This window comes from Fusarium falciforme, chromosome 2, assembly GCF_026873545.1.
Source record: "Fusarium falciforme chromosome 2, complete sequence".
In the NCBI taxonomy this organism is placed as follows: domain Eukaryota; kingdom Fungi; phylum Ascomycota; class Sordariomycetes; order Hypocreales; family Nectriaceae; genus Fusarium; species Fusarium falciforme.
In genome coordinates, this window is record NC_070545.1 from 1743031 (window position 1) to 1762307 (window position 19277).

The window sequence follows — 19277 nt, forward strand, 5'->3', positions numbered from 1 at the left end:
ACACCCCGGATATGCGCTCTCCGACCTTGTTCCCGTCTTTGAGCCCAGTCTCAGACCTCGACGATTCGCTTCCTAGTGTCGGCACCGATACATCGCTTGATTCGAGTTCGTTGACTGGGACCACGGTGACGGCCGACGATGGAGAGATCGCCCACTGCGGTGAGGAAGCTGAATCAGACCCGTCGTGTTGATTCAGGGGAGGGAGTGATACTCATGAGGGCGGATATGAATGGGAGGTGGCCATGCTTGGTCGACAAGAGTAATGTGATTACGAAAGTGAAAGGAAGCAGAAACTGAGTTAGTCAAAAGTTACTCTCGGTGGTATATTAACGAGATGATGAATTATTCCTCCAACGCCAAGACTCCTGTCTGCCACCCGGTGATGTACAAAAACTCCCTGCTTCAGGTTGAAGGGGTATCACGACCGAGTTTCCGGTCATTATCGTCTCCTTCCGCACCAAAACTATCCACCTCGTTCTTATTCTAGCTTGTCCAGATGCTCCAACCGCGTGAGCACAACCTGTTTGCTCGTCTCCTCAATCTCGCCAGCCAAAAACACCTCGTCGAGGATAGCGTAGACCTTGTAAAAGTTGAAGACGAGGTCGAGCTCGCAGACGTTGCCGAAGAAGGCGTCGAGGACCTCGACGAAGAAGTGGATGGCCTCGAGGTAGGCGAGCTCGTTGTCGTTTGTGTCGACGCAGGCGCAGAAGAAGAGGCCGGCGTAGCGGCGGTAGACGATCTTGTTGTTGCGGAACTCGACAAAGTTGGACTGGTACTTTTGGTCGCGCGGCGCCACGAGGCGGTGCACCTCGCCCTTGAGCTTGATCTTTTGCTCGTCGCTGAAAGGGGCGTACCACTTGGCTAGACGGGTCTTGCCCCTGGAAGGAGGTCAGCAACGTGTGCTGGTCATGGGGATTGGGGCTGGTGGTAAACTCACTGTCGGTTCTGGATGAGGATAAAGGAGAGCATCGTGGAGATGGGCGAGGCTGAAGCTCGATCAAGGAGGAATGCGGTTCGGGAGGTGAGGCTCGTGATAGCGGGATGGATGCGCCGGAACCGATGGAGTTGGACGTTGGAGCGCGAAGGATAGGAGGCTGCAGAGGCGACGGCAGCTGATTGGGCGGTGATTTGGAGGGGGTCAGCCACTGAGGGGCTGCAAGGCCACCCGTTGGAGACCCTGGAGAACCCCAAACTCCAGTGGCCGGAAGTCGCAACTCTCCACCATCTGCATCTGCATCGCAATGGATCTGCATCTCCCTCGTGTCGAAAAGCGACTGCCATTTCCCCGCAAAGTGTTGGAATTGGTTTTCCTTGTGGCCGAAGAGGCTTATATTGTTAATTCAATTGGTAGAAAATGGCGTTGGTTACCCAGACGCTTATTCACTCTTGGTTGCTTGCTCCCGTCCGACAAGTTTATTCGCATCTGGGTTCCTGCCTTCAACAACCAAGTCACACGCGCCTTCCTCCGTCTGCCGTAGCGTGATCGTGTGCTATCTCTCCTCTTTCGGAGATCCCCTCCCCTCCCCAATTCCTCCTCCTCTCATTCCAACATCACTAGACGCGACGCGATATTGACAATTCACAAGCCAAGAACCTTCGCAACCCATATCCAAGAGCCAGTCAATGCCCTAGCCCATAACCTTGGGCGCATTATGACGAGTCTCGCAGGGGTCCCTCGTCCTCCCTCCACATGAACCTGAGCCCAAGACACGAAAACCCAAGACACCAAGAGACGCTGCCCCCGCTGTCTGGCATTACTCTCATGATTTAATCCTGCTGAATTCCCGCCCAACGCATCGACCATCCTGTTTTTTTTTATTACTGCCCATCGTGCTCCGCTTCCTCGATCGATACCACCTCGCCGCTCCCCAGGACCCTTCCTCTCTTCTGCATGGCTTTGTATGTCCAGATAATTCCTCCCATCTCTGACGACGACGCGAGTCTCGAGGCGTCGATACTCAAGTCGAGGGGATGACACTCGCCTCTCACGCAAATTCACCAACATCAACACTCTTAACGACATCGCCATTGCGAAGAGAACCAACATGAAAGCCTTCACCAAGCGCCTCCGGAGGCTGATTACAGTCATCTGGGGCGACTACCAGGCCAATGACTTATGGCAACGCATCGTGAAATGCTCAATTGCATGTACCGCTGCTGTCATCATTGTCATTACTCCTAAGGCTGTCTCCGTTTTCGGCCCTTCGACCTTTCTAGCCCCGATGGCTACCGTCTTTGCTCATCCTGGTCAGCGAATGGGCACTATGATTGAGTCTCTTTTGATGCTTCTGCTAGGTTCTCTGTTAGGACTTGGGTGGTCCCTATTTGGCCTCTTCCTATCAAGCCTCGTGTTCGAAAGCAACGAGCCAGCCGCCTATGCCATCCGAGCAATGTTCCTGCTTGTGTCCGTTCTGGTTCATGGCTACGTGAGATCCTCGAGTCCGCGTGTCTTCTTATTCGTCGCCTTCCTCCTCATTGCCAGTATTATCGTACTCCTTGGGGGCGCTCATGAGGTAACCTTGACTGTTTTCACCAATGTGCTCTACCCACTCCTTGCTGGTGGCGGTGTTACCGTGGTGGTCAACATATCCATGTTCCCTGAGTTGTCGAGTAGTTTTCTCGGTCTCTCTGCCATCGATACTCTATGCGAAACCATGGATACTCTCACTCGCGCCACCCATTGGTTTGTTACTCCCGGCGGCGATTCACAACAAGACCTGCACCCAGTCGGTCTAACCCTGACAACTACGGCCAAGAGCTCTCCCGAAAAACCGAAACGCAAAAAGGGCCGCTTCCGGAAGTTCTTGGACGGCTTTCCAAATCCATTTAAACCAGCTCAAGGGCGCTATCGCGCCTCAACGGTCCCCGTTGGTCTTACAACAGTCGCCAGCTTGACGGGGAAAAAGGCAAAGCTTCGTACTCGACTGGCTCGTTGTAAGGCCGCTCAAAGGGAGGTCAACTATGAAGTCTCCATCTCGGCGCTTCCTCCGAGTAGCATGAAGCCCTTGAGTACTTCATACATGAGCAGTCTTGTTCAGAGCACTATAACTGTCATCGGAGCTTGCGAGAACAAGTTCATTGTCCTGGAAAACGACGATCGTTCTGAGGATGACGATCTTACAGCGACCGACAGTTTCGCTAGCGATGCCAGCGGTATCAAGCGCATGACCACTTTTGATGACTATCTACGGAGAGTCGAGAATGCAAAGCCGCTCAGAGAGATTGAGGCAAGCAGCGCCAGTCTGTTGGAGTCGATCCTAGAGAGGATTCGTGAGCCTGTTCAAGAGTTCGAGGCTTCACTCAAAGAGGCGGTGCGCTTGGTCATTGTATGTTTGGCCTATTGCTACGATGTGCCTAGGTTGCCATCAGGTGCGCCCGCTCCGAAAGGAATTCATTTGGAGGAACTGGACTTTAGGATCGACGTCTTCAACGAGGCTATCACCAACTTTGACGCCAGCTGTGCGATGGAGCTTCGACGTTCTGCATTGGACGAGACTGGCCACAGCATCGACTTTATGCCCCGGATGGAAACCTTTCTCATTTCTTCCTTTGTTCTTGCGTTTCGTCAGTCTGCGATGCATATCCTCGAGATGTTGCGTCACGTTCGAAAGGTTGTTGAGGAGAGGAAGGCTCGAAACGATAGATCGTCCGTTTGGTTCCCCAAGCACATCAATATCCGGCAATGGTTGACAACTGGTGGTGAAATCGATGGCCTCGTACTCCCAGAAACAGGTCGAAAGGAGGTCCGCCGAGGAAAAGCACCACCTGGCTCCAAGGCCAGGAACCAGACGCACCATAAGAAAAACGACGAACATGTTAAGCAATCAGACCCAAAGGACGAAGAAAAGGGGATCAGATTTGCGGAACCTGAGAGGCCGATGGACCAAGAAGATACGCCCAAAAAAGAAGAGACCAGACCGGAGAACGACTCGAAAAATGAGAGCAACGAGAGCAAGATTCTCAAGTTCAGGGGCAAAGCAGCCGACGCCCTTGAGTGGATTCAAGATTCAGACGACATCTCCTATGCTCTCAAGCTCGCTCTTGCTGTCTTCTCTGTGAGCTGGCCTGCATTCGTGGCTTCTTGGAACGGCTGGTATTCGGGGGTTCGCGGTATCTGGGCGCCCATGCAGCTGATTCTCGTCTTTGAAGTGGCTATAGGCACTTCGTTCTTCATCTTCTTTATCCGTCTGATTGGCGTGATATTTGGCTGCGTCCTTGGATACCTTTCCTACGAGATAGGGAGAGGGAGTCGGGTGGCCATGGTTTTTATCCTGGTGGTCGGCATAGTTCCGTCGTTCTATATCCAGCTGGGAACAAAATACGTCAAGGCTGGCATGGTGTCTACGGTGACAATGGTTGTCGTCGCCCTTGGTATGTCCACTCCCAGCTATATCATATGAAGCAAGTACTAACCGGCTCTAGCTGCCATGAACGGTTCTGGTACCGCCTACGAAAACTTTTACAAGCGATTGACTGCGTTTGTCATCGGAGGGGCAGTCGCTCTTCTCGTTGAGATGCTGCTTTTCCCAGTCAGGGCGCGAGATCGACTGCTTGAATCCCTCTCAGCCTCTGTCAAGCAGGTACAAAACATGCAGGCTTCAATGGCAGTTGGCCTAGACAGCCCGGTAAAGCCCGACTTTCGAAACCCAGGACTTCACAAACGATTCAATCATGCCCGAAGCAAAGCACGCGGTGCGCTGGCTGCGGCAGAGACGTTTCTTCCCTTCTGTTCGACCGAGCCACGTCTCAAGGGAAGCTTCAAGCCGCTTGAGCCAATCTACAAAGAGATTGTCTATGTCTTATACCAGATCATCGACAGGATGGACAATGTGGTTCAGCTACGGAAAGAATATGGTTCTTCAATCCTGGAGGACCTGAACCCCAAGGTTCACGCGTATCGACGCAACGTGGCTGCCAGTATTATGCTTGTTCTCTTTTCAGTGAACGAGGCTCTCATAACATGGCAGCCCTTACCTCAGTTCATTCCATCAAGTCGCCTCGCCCAACTCCGCCTTGTCAACCACGTCCGCGAAGTGCTGGCGTCGCGAAGTGGTACGCACATGCCTGCTGGTGGTGTGCCGACTGTGTTCGATGAGAATGGCGAATTGGCTCAGCAAGTTGCTCATCTCATCACGCAGAAGCGATTCTTGTCTTGGAACGCGAGTACTGCAGGTCAGATGGAGATTATTGAGTATCTCGAGGAGCTTGTTGAGCTTGTCAAGCTTCTCGTGGGGGTCAACGCTTTCCGTAGCGGACTGCTTGAGAAGCCTGAGTATAGCAACTACCGTCAGCGCACCCACCTGAACCACGTACCCCTAGCATCTGTGCCTACCGTCGAGAGCAGCACAGCCGGGGTTCCGGCAGAGGAAGTATCCACGGCACCAGCCTTCTTGGGCGACAACAGCAGGACGACGGGACTACAGCGGACACAAACGATTCGGGGACACGCAGAGCATATCAGAGAGAGATTACGCAAGAAGAAGGGCGTTGAGGATGCCGTAGACAGTGATAGCGAGGAGGATATACCCATGAGCTTGCAGAGAGTTGGAACACGATTGTGTGAGAACGATGCAGTTGTTCGGCGCCGGGCGTTTACACTAAGTCACGACAACAGGTGACGAAGTAGAGGTTTTGATGGAATCATTTTATATGAAATTCGAAAGTCTAGAGAAGAGCCAGGCGAGAAGAGCCAGGCAAGAAGAAAAAGAGAAAACCAAATAACACGTGCGCCTTTCGCTCCGTACCCTCGTTTCCTATGTTGTCACGTTCGTAACCAAAAATCATGTTGCAATACTCATAACGCCGCCCATTCCAGAGTTGATTTGAGTGCAAGTGCTCCTTAGAAGATGTTGAGGGGCGTGTGCTGAGCAATGCGAGTGCCGTTAAGCATGGCCCTCGACTTCTTGGGCCTCTGTTGAAGGCGTCGCGACGCCTCTTGGACGTGACGAGGTTCGATGGGTGTCTTTCCCTCACTGGGAAAGTCAAAGAGTGCTCCCTCGTGCTTCCGCTTCTTGGGAGCGTTTTCACCACCAGCCCCCGCTCCGGCACCGGTCTGAGCCCTGGCCAGATCCTCCTGCTCCTTGACCTTGAGGGCCATCTCGGTGAGGGTCTGGACCATCTCAAAGGTGAGGAAGCCGAGGATGTCGACAATATCATCCGATGGCTTGCTGTCCGTTACGATTCCGAAACCTGCCCACTCGCGGAATCGCTTTCCCTTGCGGTAGGTGAAGGATGCCTGGCGGTACTCGGACCACGTGACGTACTCCTCCTTGGTCATGGCCTTTGTCCGCTCGTCGGCCTTGCGCAGCCTCTGCAGGGTGATGTAGTTCATTTCTTCTTCTTCTTCATCCTCTTCTTCCTCACGCTCTGGGACCTCGACGTTGTAGTAGGACGAGGGCTCCCAGGGGAGTCCGACCTTGGCCTTCTTGTTCTTCTTGGCTGCCTCGTCGACGGGTCCCCCGCCGGCCACGACGCCTCCCACGGGGTCGTCTCCCGCAGCGATGTCTGCGTCGGCGCCTTTGTCGTCAGAGTCCTTGACGTTCTTGCGCACGTCCTTCCACGAGAGGAAAGTGCGCAGGCGCGACACCTTGGCCTGGTCGTGGCGGATCTGGAAGATGAGGTCGTTGATGCCGATTGACTTGGAGCCGCGCCGCGAGGCGTGCTCTGTGCAGTTGCGGAGCTGTACTTTGTCAGTGATTTGTATAAATAGAATGGAATAGATGCGTACGAGTTCAATGACTTGTTGGCGGACAATATCCTCAATGATGCTCGTCGTCTCAACGGGGGGTTCAGCCGTCTCGCCAGAGACGTACATCATCTGGCTAATCTCCTGGCGATACTTGTACGCCTTGCTATCTTTTGAGTCGGCCATTTTGAAGTTTTAGTTGTCGATTGTAAGTTTGGTGTTTCTTTGTTATGAAGTGAGTTCAGAAGCTGTGTTGTTGTTTATGAAAAGTCGGGATGAATCGTAACAAGAGCAACAGTGAGAACTTACACTTTCTAGGAACTCAGAACTCACTTGATGTGATGAATGTTGGTTGAGCTGGGTGCTGGGCAATGAGCTAAACCTAAAATGGTCAGGGATCCACCTTGTCCCTTGTTCCCCCTGACCCTCGATGTCTAAGTAAACAGGCTCAGGCAAAGTCAAGATAGTTCACGAGGTGCATTTTTTATGGAGGAATTCAACATCGAAACGGTTTGATTTTATTCACATGTGTATTGATTCCAAAACTACACTCGCCCTAGCCAGAATTGTTATTCTACGCTGGGGTGCGTAAATCGAACAATGAGAATGGCCCACCATCTACGAAAGCCGAGTCAACTATAGCACAGCCAGTCATCAACTTTTATAAAGAGCTCTAGCTGTAAATCAGATTATATTGAGTCAAATTTATCATCCCTATACATCCATCCATCGTATTGATGGGGCATTCAATTTTATAGTCAGATTTCGTGGTCTCATAAATTTTCTAGTGTCTGCATCACCAAGACTCCACGCTGCTCCATGCACTTTTAGTACATGGCAAAGCAAGAGCATGTCAAAGTTACCCGTCACGATGGTCGCCGTGTTGAGCCATTGGTGACCTCAAAATCACTCGAGTGTCCCCTCTTTCTCATTCCCATGACTAAGCCCCTCCGCCAACGCTCTCCCAGGACCCAAAGCCGTTCCCCTTGGAAGCCCACACAACGATATAATGCGCAGCCAGCAGCTTCCACTCCTCAACTTCGTCTAGCCCTTCCAAGAAGTCAACCCTTTGCTTCTCCTCCGGTGAGACCCACGTCTCCCAGATTTTCTCAATCGTCATGTGGTGCACTGTCTCGAAACCAGCCTCTGTCATCCTTGCCCGTTGAGCATCGGGCGTGGGGTACTTGTCCAGCGTCGGCATCTGAATTCGCCGAGCGGCGAGGTTGGATACCATCATCCTCCCGAAGGCGTCATCTGGGTGCGTGGGCTCGTAGATGATGGTCGCGAGGCTGGGAATTTGGGAGGAGAAGAATGATATGACGTTGCTTGCTTCTGCGACGTTGAGGTAGCAGAGGCAGCATTCTGAAACAAGAAGGGTCGGGATATCGTTGCGCAAGCCGGGGAGCGTGACTTCAGGCTGCTCCTTTGGTTGTGAAGAAGACTCCTCGTCTGGGTTAGGGACTTTGCGCGGGGCAAGGTTCCGCAAGTCTTGGCCATGACAATAATACTCTCCCCCTGAAACCGGTCGACTTGACCAGGTGCTCTTGGTACCGTTAGAGATGTTTGTGAGGATGTTTCTCAGCGATGGTGTAGCCTGCACAGTTCGCAGCTTTCTAGATGCAACAACTTCAAAGTCAATCTCATGATAGACCAGACCGGGCCGTGATTTTGATGCAAACAGCCGGAAAGGACGAGTATCAGTGCCAGCACCTAGTGACACAATCTGCTTTGGCGAAGGACCTGATTCAGCGCCCTCATCATCGTTGAGAAAAGAATCTACCAGAGTATCGAGAGAAATTGTTCGAGTATATGTTCCTGCAAGTGGGCTGGTTTAGTCGAGCTCAGCACATCATGGCGTTAGCCCAGCCAGCGCACCTCGGTTGATGATTGGGAGACGTCTCGCGGGAGGACCATCGGCGCTCTGCACAAAGAACTGAGCATAAGGGTCGTTGAGGTATCCAAGGTCAACCGCGCTCAGCCTTGATACTGAGGCGTCTGTGTCGGTGCCCTGGATAGTGGCATCGTGGGTGATGGATGAGGGGCCGTGATGTCCGCCTCTGCCTCTACCTCTACCACGTCCGCCGCGAGCGGATCGGAGTGAGCTGAGTAGGTTTGGTATCTCTGGAGCCGACATGGCCAAGAGGTGGAGGTTGGTGAGGCTTTGGTGGTGAGAGTTGATATGGAGCTTGAGGTTGTGTGTGGTGGTTCAAGGTTGACAGCGAAGGTCCGAGTTAGGCAAGTGATGGCCATGGGTGTCAGCCCTGCAGGCGCTGCGGGGCACTTCCGAGAGCCTCTATCTGCCTTAGGTAGGACTTGCCTACAGATTATATCAACCTATGAATATCAGTGGCGCAATGTAGGACAATGCTTCTTCCAACATATTCATTACTTGACGTGTTTCGATTTAATACATTGCCCGCAGCATAGACAAGCTGTTGGTCGATATTGCTGTTTCACATGTGTCAGGATGAATGTCTCGCCTAACGTCCATCGTAGTCCAGGCGTCTCAAGCCAAGCGCCACTAGCCACGGGCTGAATTCCCCGCTATTGGCTGCTTCAAGGCTCCGCTGGAATGTCGACGCGTCTTTAACGCTAACACCCGCCGCACCAGCAAACGAGGGCGAGCGCGGATGCACCGGACATGAGCTTAAAGAGATGGCAGTAGACGGCAACGTGGATGAATAAATAAAAGTAGAATACTATAATTCTCGAGTATGTTTTACAATAAACCACATACCAATGCAGTAGATATAACTGTACTGCCTAGTATTGTTGGCCTTAATGCATGTTCCAAGTCCTAAGACGAGGTTCAAGATCCTTCGCTGATTTTCCCAATTCAGCAATGGCCGAAGCAATGATTCACTCAAGGAAGCTTCAGTCGCTGCAGATCAAGAGACATAATGAAAGCACAGTGATAGATTGATAGTAGAATCACATATTCATTCAACTAACAGTCAAGAACAAACCTCTCCTCATTCACATCTAATCTACTCTTAACCCTTCATCTTTAAATCATGGGGTGTGTAGATCCATCATGGATGGCCACTGGGGGGCTGTGCACATCCTACGTAGGAACACTGCCTGCAGCCAGGCAACACACCCCCTGCAGCGCCACTAACAATGGGCGTCTCTCACTGTAAAACCCCATAAAGGTCATTCAACGCCGCCCACCTTCGGATACATCTCTAACCATCCTCCATCAACACGAGGCTGTCCACCTATTTTACTCTTCTTCTATCAACACCATCATCGTTTTCTCTTTTGTTCTTTTTCATAAAACCATCCCTCGCTCATTCTAACCGTCATCATGATCTCTCACGTAGGCAAAGTGCTCTGGGAGCGCGGCCATGTCCCCAGCGACAGCGGCCCGGAGTCGCCTCAGTTATCGTGGGAATACATCATCATCATTCTCAACTACATTGTCTTTATCCCCGCCATCCTCCTCGTGAGTCTCCCCTCAACCCCTCATGCCACCTCTCTAACATGCTTCCAGATCGACTACACTTTCAGCAAGGTCTTCCCCCTCCTTGCCATGATCGAGGATGACAAGCCTCCCGCCTACGAGCCCCTCCCCGTTGAGCCCCTCGCCAACGGCAACGGCCCCAAGAACCCCTCCACCACCGCTCCGGCTGGCAACGTCGCCGGCCCTGGTACTGACGGCCGGCCCGTCACCTCGTCCTTCCGGGCCACCTTCCGCCTGGTCCGATCTCACGGCGGCTTCCGCGCCTGCTTCCGTGGCCTGCCCTGCCTCATCGTCCAGACCATCTTCAGCGCCTTGATCATCGGCGCCTTCTCTCTCTGCCTTCCCTACGGCATCGGCGTCTTCGTCGGCGGCCTCGTCAGCTCCGTAGCCCTCGTCCAGTTCAGAGCCGCTTGGATTCACCAGGTCATCACCCCCGCCTCTGCCCGAAGCTTCTGGTCCCGTCTGCCCCCCTTCAAGACCACCCTCAAGGCCACCTGGAAGCCCACTCTCATCTTCTGGGCCGCTGGCCAGGCTACCTTTGCCCTCTGCGGTCTCCTTATCAACACCCTCCAGATCTCAAGGTACAGCGACCCTTTCAACCTTTCCTACAGGCTCCTCCTTGCTAGCCTTATCCTTGTCGTTGGCGAGATGATCCTGCTCATCCCCGCCTGGGTTGTTCTCGTCCGTATCCAGGCCTCCCTCCTCCCCGCAGACGAGGACACCATCATCCCCTTCGACCGCTCCTTTAACGGCAGGGTTGAGCCTGCTGTCGTCGGCGGACCTGGCTATGCCAGCGTCGCTGACGCCTGGTCCAGCTTCTCCAAGGCTGCTTGGCGCCGTATCATCATGCTTCATGTCAAGATCCTCGGTGTCACCATCGGTGTTGGCACGCTCCTTGGTGCCTTTGTTGGCCTCCAGATCTTAATCTTCGGCCTCGTCGCTGCTTCCAAGAGTGGCAACTCTGGCGAGAAGGGCAACTAAACTGTCCTCTGCAAACACTCAGAACTCACTCTCACGGCTTCTCGACTCAACCATCTACTTTGGCATCATCTACGTATAGCGTACCATGTATGTAGTGCACAATAAGGAGTGCACCATTGGATAAAAACAATACCACATATCACATTTCTTGTCTATCTAGTCCCGCTCTGGTAACCAAATCAAACCCAGTTGGAAACTCAATTCATTAACTCTCTTAAACTTCATGCCTGAGCTACCTGCGTCGTCGTGGAACAAGACTCCCGCACGTGCAATATCTTGCTTTGCTCGGCAGCTCTTCTCTCTGCCTCGTCTCACCAAACTCACTTGGCCTCCCTCTTTCGCGCCCAGAGCGCCGTCCCTATAGCAATCATCCGACCTTCCCTAGTCCCATTGCGAAGCATGTCATAAAATCCAAATCATCGTAGCCTCCCCATCCTCTATGGCCCTCGTCTAGCAAGAAGGGAAGTCGAGGGGACAAGGGAAAATAATCAAGACAAGAAAGAAACAAGTAGAAAGTTTTATCGAACGGGGCATTGTTTGGTGGGGGTATGATGGGGGCTTCTACCAGATCTGCTCGCAACGCCGTGCCCAACGCAAAAGCAGGGACCTCTCTCTCTCTTGGTGTCTTTTTCCTTTTCTTCTCTTTCACGTCTATGACTTGTTAAAGAACCAGCTGGCTCGCTTGTTGCTGCTGCCACTGTTCCCCTCAGTCTGGTGAAGGTTCTGGATGGTTGGGATGGCGGGGGCTACATCACTGCCACCGCCTCCGCGGAGGGGCTTCGCAATCCGGCTGCCGGCGCTGGCAAAGCTGAAGCCGCCTGGTGAGTTGAGGCCACGGGTGCTGCCGGCCTTGGCGAGCTCGAGACGCTCCTTGACCGCAGCCAGCTGGACCTCGAACCTAGTGATATACTGTCAGCGCTGTTCGGCCAAAAAGGGGCAAACAAGGGGGTACATACTTGTGGTTGGCAGCAGCCATCTTCTCCTGACTATCCTGTAGCAGGCTCTCCAGGCTCTGGATACGCTCGTTTCGTGCAATGAGCTTGCGCTCAGCAATGGCAACCTCCTTCTTGAGAGCCGAGTTCTGCTCGACGAGCTGGCGCTGGACCTGGGTCAGCTGCTCCAGGTTCCTCTCCAGGAAGGCCATCTTCTTCTGCTGCGCCCGGTTGTTGGACGATCGAAGAACGTTGTTGTACTGCTCTCGGGTCTCATCCAGCGAGATCTCGAGCTCAACAACACGCTCACATCGGTTCTGAAGGTCACGCATGAGGCTCTTCTTCATGACGTCAAACTCGGCGATCTGCTGCTGGATCGTCTTGCCATTGGCCATCGGTGCTGCGGCGCCAGCCTTGACGCGCTGCTGAAGGTCATCGATCAGCGTCTTCATTCTTGTGTTCTCGGCAGCCTTCTGCGTAATATCGGCCTTCAGCTCATCCACAAACTGAGACTGGGCAGTCTGGCGGTTGGCAAAGGCGTTCTCCAGTCGAGCCTTGACCTCCTCAACATCCTCGGGGCCGAGGTTGCGAGTGAGAACCTCCTCGTATTCTTGCTGAACGGCCTCGAGACGAGCCTCCAGCTCTTGTCTCCGCCTTGAGTCGGCCTCGCTGGAAGTGGTGCTGTACATGGAGAGCTCAGCTTGTCGGACGATGCCTTGTGTCTCCACCAAACGGGCTCGAAGTGCCTGGAACTCATCGGGCGCGATGTTGTCGCCGGTGGCACTCAGCTCGTGCAGCGCATCGACCTTCTCGATAGTCTCTGCGATGTGACGCTCGTTCTCGCTAAACACGTCGCCGCCCAGGTCGAAGCCGGCCATCATCTTGGCCATCTTCTCGGCCTTCCTCTTCTCCTTCTCGTCGAGGGCAGCACCCGTCTCCTTGGCGCTCATCTTGACGTCAAGGAGTTGCTGCTTCACGTCGTCAAGCTCCGTAGTAAGCTCCGAGTTTGCCTCCTTCAGAGCGTCCATGGTAATTTGTGCCTCCTTGCTCTCAAACGTGAGCCTCTCCAGCTGCATCTTGAACTCGTTCACCTCGGTCGTGAGCTTCTCGTTCTCCTTGCCCACCTTGCTGTCATGTTCCTTGAGGTAGGCAAGCTCTTCCTTTGTCTCCCGAAGCTGCTTCTCGGCAGCCGTGGCCTGGGACTCCTTTTCTGAGATCTGGTCCTGCAGCTCATTCTCTCGTCGCAAAAACTCTTCCCTCTCGTCCTTGTCGAGCGGCAAGCTGGGCGTGCCAGCGCGCTCAGATATCGCAGGCGTCTCTGAGCGGCTCTCCGCTATTAGTGAAGGTGTGGAAGGTCGTGTCGAGCTTCGTGCGTCGGCCTTGGTTCTAGCGACGGCATCGGTAGTCTTGGGTGTCACCCATTTCTCCTTAGGAACAGATTCACCAGCACGCCACAGCTGAATTTCGCCCTCGAGATTTGAGATGTAGCTCTCGAAATTGGTAACCTGCCCCTGAGCCTTCTTGAGGAGGGACTTGAGCTCGGCAGGGCTAAGCTCGGCGTTGACCTTGGCCTTGTTCTTGATGGACTTGGCTCTCATACCAAATCGCAGGGTACTGAGTGTCTCGGCATCGTTGTAACTGCTGGGGGAGCAGTTGATGATCAGTGTCGTCCGACTGTTACCACCGAGGGATTCTTGGAGGATACGGGTCAACTTGGAGTCTCGGTAGGGGATGTGCGAGGATTTGCCGTCGGTGAGGGCGTTGATGACCATTCCCAGGGCACTCAAACTCTTGTTGATCTTCTTGGCTTCCTCGAGGGTCTGTCCGCTCGCTCCAGTCTTGCCGACCTTTTCGCTACCAGCCAGATCCACAAGGAACAGCTGTCCGCTCTTTGCCGAGCCGGTCTCGACGTTCTTCTGGGTGATGGTGATGACGAATATCGAGTGGGATCGCGACGACTCCTGGTTCATGTTGGTGGCGGCGACGGCTCGGGCATTTCCTCCTCTCCTCATGACTTCGTAGACCTCCTGGACGCTCGACACGTAAATCTCCAAGAGACCCTTGACGTAGACGCCACGGTTCTTCTCCTCGTGGACGGGCAGGTTGTCGTTCTGGGGGGCGAGCAGATCACGGATCCTCTCCATGTAAATCTCCATGTAACTGACTCGGACGGTGTACTCGATGGTGCCGGGGCTCGACATGATACTGGCGAAGATCTGCTCGACGATGCGGGGAATAACACCTCGGCCGTCGTCGTCGTCGATGTTTGTGCCCATCATGGTATACGACTTACCGGCACCGGTCTGGCCGTAGGCGAAGACGGTTCCGTTGTATCCATTGAGGATATCGTCGACGGTGGAGCGGATCGAGAAGTCGAAAATGTCCTGTTGCTTACATGCCATATCAAAGACTCGGTCAAAGGTGAAGCTGCCCTGCGCATCCTTGGACTGGGAAACGGGTTAGCCACAGGGCGTCGAGGCACTCAGGGCGGTGCAGAGGCAGATTATTGACATACGTCGAGGCTGCAGGTGTCCTCGCCATCGAAGGAGACGATGGGCTTTCCGCCCGACTCGAGTTCGACCTTGTTCTGAGGCCGGAACCGGGCGACGACCTTGATGCTGTTTGCGGACGACATGATGGACGGAGGCTATCTGTCACACGGGGGAAGCTATCATCGGCCACGGTGCTGCCGTCCAAGAGTCGCTGGGCTCGATCGTGGGTTGGTTGTATGTATGTATGTAACTTGCAAGTGCCGTCAGGGGGGGTGGGAGGCGGGGAGGTCGCAGAGATGCGGGCCGCGGGAGGGTGCAAAGAGCCGCAAGCCGGCGTCGAGATTCGAGCACCTCGAACACGGGAGCAGGGCAGGGAGCGTGCGTGAGGGAGAGTGAAAAAGGATAAGATACTGGAGAGGTCAAAAACAAGGCCAAGACAGGGTCTGGCTGGCGGGGGGTGGGTGGTTTGTGGTGCGATCAGCAAACACACCGAGAAAGAGAGGCGCTGACAGGAGGGTGCGGCGCAACAACAACAGACAGACAGGTCAACACACGCACTGGACAACACAACACACTTCGCAAGCTCGAGTCGTTGACAACGATGGAGAGGCGGTGGGTTCTGGCCGAGTTGATTGGAGAACTCTACCGCCAAGAGGGGGGCGGAGACGGGGAGGGGGAGACTCGCGTACGCTCAGGAGGCCCCCTCCTGTAAGTTTAGGGGGGGTTAGCGGGTTTTGGAGTTTTCAGGCCCCCCTGAGGCTGGGTCTTTTAGGCGCCTTCGTCCCTAGGTCCCCCTACCACCGACTGGACTGGACGGCCCCGTGTGGGTTTCAGCCGGCAGCAACCACGCAATTTGGAGAGGGGGTCAGGGTCCCGTCCCTGATACTGTACTGCGTGATGCGGCGTGGGTGGAGGGTCTTGATCGGGGGATGGATTGGTGGTTTTAGCCAAGACGCTGCCTGACAAGGGGGCAGGATCTCTAATAATGAATAAATAGTTCATCTCGTGCCTATGCTCAACATCTCACAAGCTTATAACAAGACACCATAATGTGGGAGGCGGCAGGGATCATTGCGTGCGCATTGTCAACAGCAATTCAGGCATTGGGAAGTGGGACCTGGCCGTTATCATCATGGCACGCGGGCTCCTTTCGGCATGATTGAGAGTGGGTGCCATCATTCCTATCGGAGCAGACAAACCAACCGCCCATGGCATCCCCCCGCCGTCACTGGTCGACTCTGAGTCAACGACTCAGACAAGTGTCGATATCACACACACACACAAGACTTTATTCGAAAAGATGCGGACGCTTCAAGAAACAGACAACTCCTCTTCCTAAGTTAGTGAGCCTCGTGATATATCATAACATGTCCCAAGGAGGGCCTCCGTCCTCGGACGTCGCAACGCCTCGAATGCAATTCAGTCCAACTCCACGCACCAAAAAACGCCATATACAGATTTGCTCCCGTCCTTCGTTCGGCTATCAAGATTCGGGCCGTACAAGGAACGGGAATGATGGTTGAGCGGCCGTGATCCATTTCTCTGCTGGACAAGTCGACGTTGGCATACCGTTCTCTGTCCCAATGTAGTCGGTTCGATTCGAGTCGAGTCGATTCTGTCTTAATCCTCCCAGCTCTTCTCGACCGTCTCTCTGACCCGCTTGGTATACTCCTTCCTGTTGTCCTTGTACAGATTGGAAGCCTCGACGTTTGCGGGCGAGCCGGTATTGGGGTCGTTGAGAAGACTATCCATGATCAGCATCATATTCATATACAACTGGGCTCTCTTCCTCTCCTACCTCTGAATGCTGGTGAGAACAGCGGCGACATCGTACGTGGGACTCCATCGGTTTTGCAGAATATCCAGGCAAAGCTCTCCGGTGGCGTAAACGTTTGGGTGGAACATCTCGCTGATGAACTTGACCTGCGGGGGCTTGTTCGGATACTGCTCCTCAAACTGCATCACCAGTCGGAAGGTGCCATCCTCGAAGGGGGTATCGGCGGGGCCGATGATGACGGCGTTCCTACGGCAGTTGATTAGTTTCTGAGCCAGGTCATCGATCGTGTCGAGGCGAGGCGACATACCAAGTCATGACATTGTCAGGGACGGGAGACGCAGAGACACCGGCGGGAGGGTCGGTTTGCATGCGCTGCAGCTGGTGTTAACATTATATGTTGGCTATTCCTCCGGATGCCATACCTTGAAGTCTCGCATCAAGCGGCGGCGCGCAGCTGTAGACATGATGGCGGATGGATGCGGAAGCGGACTCGAGACGTGGAGGGTAGTCGTTCAAGAGCTCGGAGGTGTGATATCGAGACTGCTTCGATGGCGATAAGAAGAAAAAGACCCGACCACGACGATGATTCCAACTGTGATCCCCAGAGTGTGAAAACAAAGATGACCTGCACGGTTCGCTGTTACAGCGACAACGGATTTGGCGGTGCAAGGTGGAGGGATGGGGCGGAAACGGAGATTGGTCATCGACAGCCTCACGAGAGTGATTCCACTGGAAGGCTCCAGTGTCAGTAATCGCTGGCCAATCAGAGATCCGTTTCACTCTAGCCAATTGTTTGTCCGGGTCGGATCCACTGCTCTTTGTTGATTGCACGTGATCACTAAAGCCACCAGGACGGTCCGTCCACCGGGGTCTTTGAGATGGTCGCGGGGGACAAAGGCCGCTCTTCTTGATCCATCATGGTTCTTCGGAACCGAAAACTTCGGAAGCGAAACCGCAAAAGGCAGCGGACGTTGTCCGATACAGGAACTGGTTCCTCTTGTGCCAGGGTATAGCTTACGGAAATGGAGGACTCGGCGGAAATACTCTTGCAAGATATGCAGCAAAGGTACTTGTATCTGCCGCCGCGTTCCCACTGCCGGGCTTGTACCTAGGCAAGACGTCACTTCCCCGGATTGCAGCTCGGTTCAGAGTGCTTCATCCCCCGCCACTTTCGGCCCTCCCCCGCTGGAAGCCGAAGGGGACCGAGCGGAGGGCATCTCTAATGTTTCCGACCATCTGCCACCCGTGATACCCGAGGCCGTTTTGGTCTTATAATTCTGCAACTGCTACAATACTAATTGATCTCCTCTTCCCTCTAATCATTTTCTTCTCTTCTTCTCTTGTCTTTTTCTTGTTCTGTCAACCCCTTCTTCTGATACCCCATTCCTCTCTCGCAATGTCTACTCAGCTTAGATCCGCCGGCCGGCTTGCCCAGCTTGCTGGACATGTGAACGGGGCGCGACAGTTTTCTACTCGGCCAGCTCTGCGCAAGGAACTGCAGGATGCTTACATCTTGAGCGCTGCACGAACTCCTACAGCCAAGGCATGCCAAGTTCCTCGATTGACTATTGCTCAGCTAACACAACCCAGTTCAATGGCTCCTTCTTGTCAGTGTCAGCGCCCAAGCTCGGTGCCGTCGCCATCAAGTCGGCCCTCGAAAAGTCCAAGGTCCCCGTCGAGAAGATCACCGACGTCTACATGGGCAACGTCCTTCAGGGCTCTGTTGGCCAAGCACCCGCCCGACAGGCCGTCATCTTCGCTGGCCTCCCCAAGGAAGTCGAGGCGACCACGATCAACAAGGTGTGCGCATCTGGTCTCAAGGCCGTCAGCCTGGCCGCCCAGAACATCCAGCTGGGTCTTGCCGAGGCTCAGATTGCTGGTGGTATGGAGAACATGTCCCAGGTGCCCTACTATGTGCCCCGCGCAAGTGGGCTCCCCGCTTTCGGCCATGTGAAGATGGAGGACGGTCTTATCAAGGACGGCCTGACTGATGTGTACGACCAATTCCACATGGGCAACTGCGCCGAGAACACTGTCAAGAACCACAACATCACCCGCGAGCAGCAGGACGAGTACGCCATCCAGTCGTACCGCAACGCGCAAAAGGCTTGGGCGGACAAGGCCTTTGCTGATGAGATTGCCCCCGTCACCGTCAAGACTCGAAAGGGCGAGATTGTTGTCGACACTGACGAGGGTTTCAACGATGTCAAGTTTGACAAGGTCCCCACGCTGAAGCCCGCTTTCGTCCGCGATGGAACCGGTACTGTGACTGCGGCGAACTCGTCGACTCTCAACGATGGTGCCAGTGCCCTTGTTCTCGGCAACAAGGCTATTGCTCAACAGTATGGCTCAGGCTCCCGAGTGCTGGCCAAGATCTGCGGCTACGCTGATGCCGCCACATCGCCCATCGACTTCCCGGTTGCCCCCGCCAAGGCTGTCCCTATTGCTCTCGAGCGCGCAGGAATCACCAAGGACCAGGTCGCCATCTGGGAGTTCAACGAGGCGTTCGCCAGCGTGATCCTTGCAAACTCTAAGATCCTGGGTCTTGAGGGTGCCAAGGTGAACCCTCTGGGTGGTGCTATTTCTCTGGGTCATGCCCTCGGCAGCTCTGGTTCGCGAATCCTCACCACTCTGCTTCACCAGCTTAAGCCTGGCGAGTATGGTGTCGCGGCTATCTGCAACGGTGGTGGTGCTGCAACCGCCCTTGTGGTACAGCGGATCGAGTCCGTGTAAGAGATGAAAAGCGATGAAAATAGGCATGAATGACGTCAGTCAAAACTGAATGATAGATATAAGTAGCGTAAAAAAAAATCGAAAATTTTGTGTACTCAATTATGCCCCCCTTTTACAAACGGTTATAGTTCTGTCGTTTGCATGATATCAATAATTCGGAAGACACTTGATGTGATGCAGGGTAGGTAGGTCAGTAAATCTGAAGAGACGGGAT

The 19277-nt window shown here is 54.1% G+C and overlaps 7 protein-coding genes and 1 pseudogene across 8 annotated transcripts, besides 1 other annotated feature; 3 read left to right on the forward strand and 5 right to left on the reverse strand.

Moving 5' to 3' along the window:
* Positions 1–478: 478 nt before the first annotated feature.
* Positions 479–1071, reverse strand: NCS54_00250400 (AP complex subunit sigma; the record flags this gene model as incomplete). The annotated part of the gene is made up of 2 exons (XM_053148102.1): positions 938–1071; positions 479–878 (listed from the first exon to the last, which is right to left on the reverse strand). The coding sequence occupies exons 1-2, from the start codon at positions 967–969 to the stop codon at positions 479–481; spliced, it is 432 nt and encodes a 143-aa protein (XP_053004077.1). The 5' UTR covers positions 970–1071.
* A 974-nt stretch (positions 1072–2045) lies between these two features.
* Positions 2046–5618, forward strand: NCS54_00250500 (Hypothetical protein; the record flags this gene model as incomplete). Its single annotated transcript, XM_053148103.1, has 2 exons — positions 2046–4371; positions 4423–5618. The coding sequence occupies 2 exons, from the start codon at positions 2046–2048 to the stop codon at positions 5616–5618; spliced, it is 3522 nt and encodes a 1173-aa protein (XP_053004078.1).
* A 221-nt stretch (positions 5619–5839) lies between these two features.
* Positions 5840–6871, reverse strand: NCS54_00250600 (Hypothetical protein; the record flags this gene model as incomplete). Its single annotated transcript, XM_053148104.1, has 2 exons — positions 5840–6679; positions 6728–6871. 2 exons carry the CDS (start codon positions 6869–6871, stop codon positions 5840–5842), a joined length of 984 nt encoding a protein of 327 aa, XP_053004079.1.
* Positions 6872–7625: 754 nt separating this feature from the next.
* Positions 7626–8843, reverse strand: NCS54_00250700 (annotated as a pseudogene). Its single transcript has 2 exons — positions 8561–8843; positions 7626–8500 (listed from the first exon to the last, which is right to left on the reverse strand).
* Positions 7626–8843: a sequence feature.
* Positions 8844–9992: 1149 nt separating this feature from the next.
* NCS54_00250800 (Hypothetical protein) lies at positions 9993–11129 on the forward strand (the record flags this gene model as incomplete). Its single annotated transcript, XM_053148105.1, has 2 exons — positions 9993–10130; positions 10179–11129. 2 exons carry the CDS (start codon positions 9993–9995, stop codon positions 11127–11129), a joined length of 1089 nt encoding a protein of 362 aa, XP_053004080.1.
* A 651-nt stretch (positions 11130–11780) lies between these two features.
* NCS54_00250900 (Kinesin-like protein) lies at positions 11781–14696 on the reverse strand (the record flags this gene model as incomplete). Its single annotated transcript, XM_053148106.1, has 3 exons — positions 11781–12027; positions 12086–14508; positions 14577–14696. The coding sequence occupies 3 exons, from the start codon at positions 14694–14696 to the stop codon at positions 11781–11783; spliced, it is 2790 nt and encodes a 929-aa protein (XP_053004081.1).
* A 1477-nt stretch (positions 14697–16173) lies between these two features.
* NCS54_00251000 (Hypothetical protein) lies at positions 16174–16794 on the reverse strand (the record flags this gene model as incomplete). Its single annotated transcript, XM_053148107.1, has 4 exons — positions 16174–16297; positions 16352–16576; positions 16638–16702; positions 16753–16794. 4 exons carry the CDS (start codon positions 16792–16794, stop codon positions 16174–16176), a joined length of 456 nt encoding a protein of 151 aa, XP_053004082.1.
* A 932-nt stretch (positions 16795–17726) lies between these two features.
* NCS54_00251100 (Acetyl-CoA C-acetyltransferase) lies at positions 17727–19063 on the forward strand (the record flags this gene model as incomplete). The annotated part of the gene is made up of 2 exons (XM_053148108.1): positions 17727–17882; positions 17921–19063. 2 exons carry the CDS (start codon positions 17727–17729, stop codon positions 19061–19063), a joined length of 1299 nt encoding a protein of 432 aa, XP_053004083.1.
* Between the last annotated feature and the right edge of the window lie 214 nt (positions 19064–19277).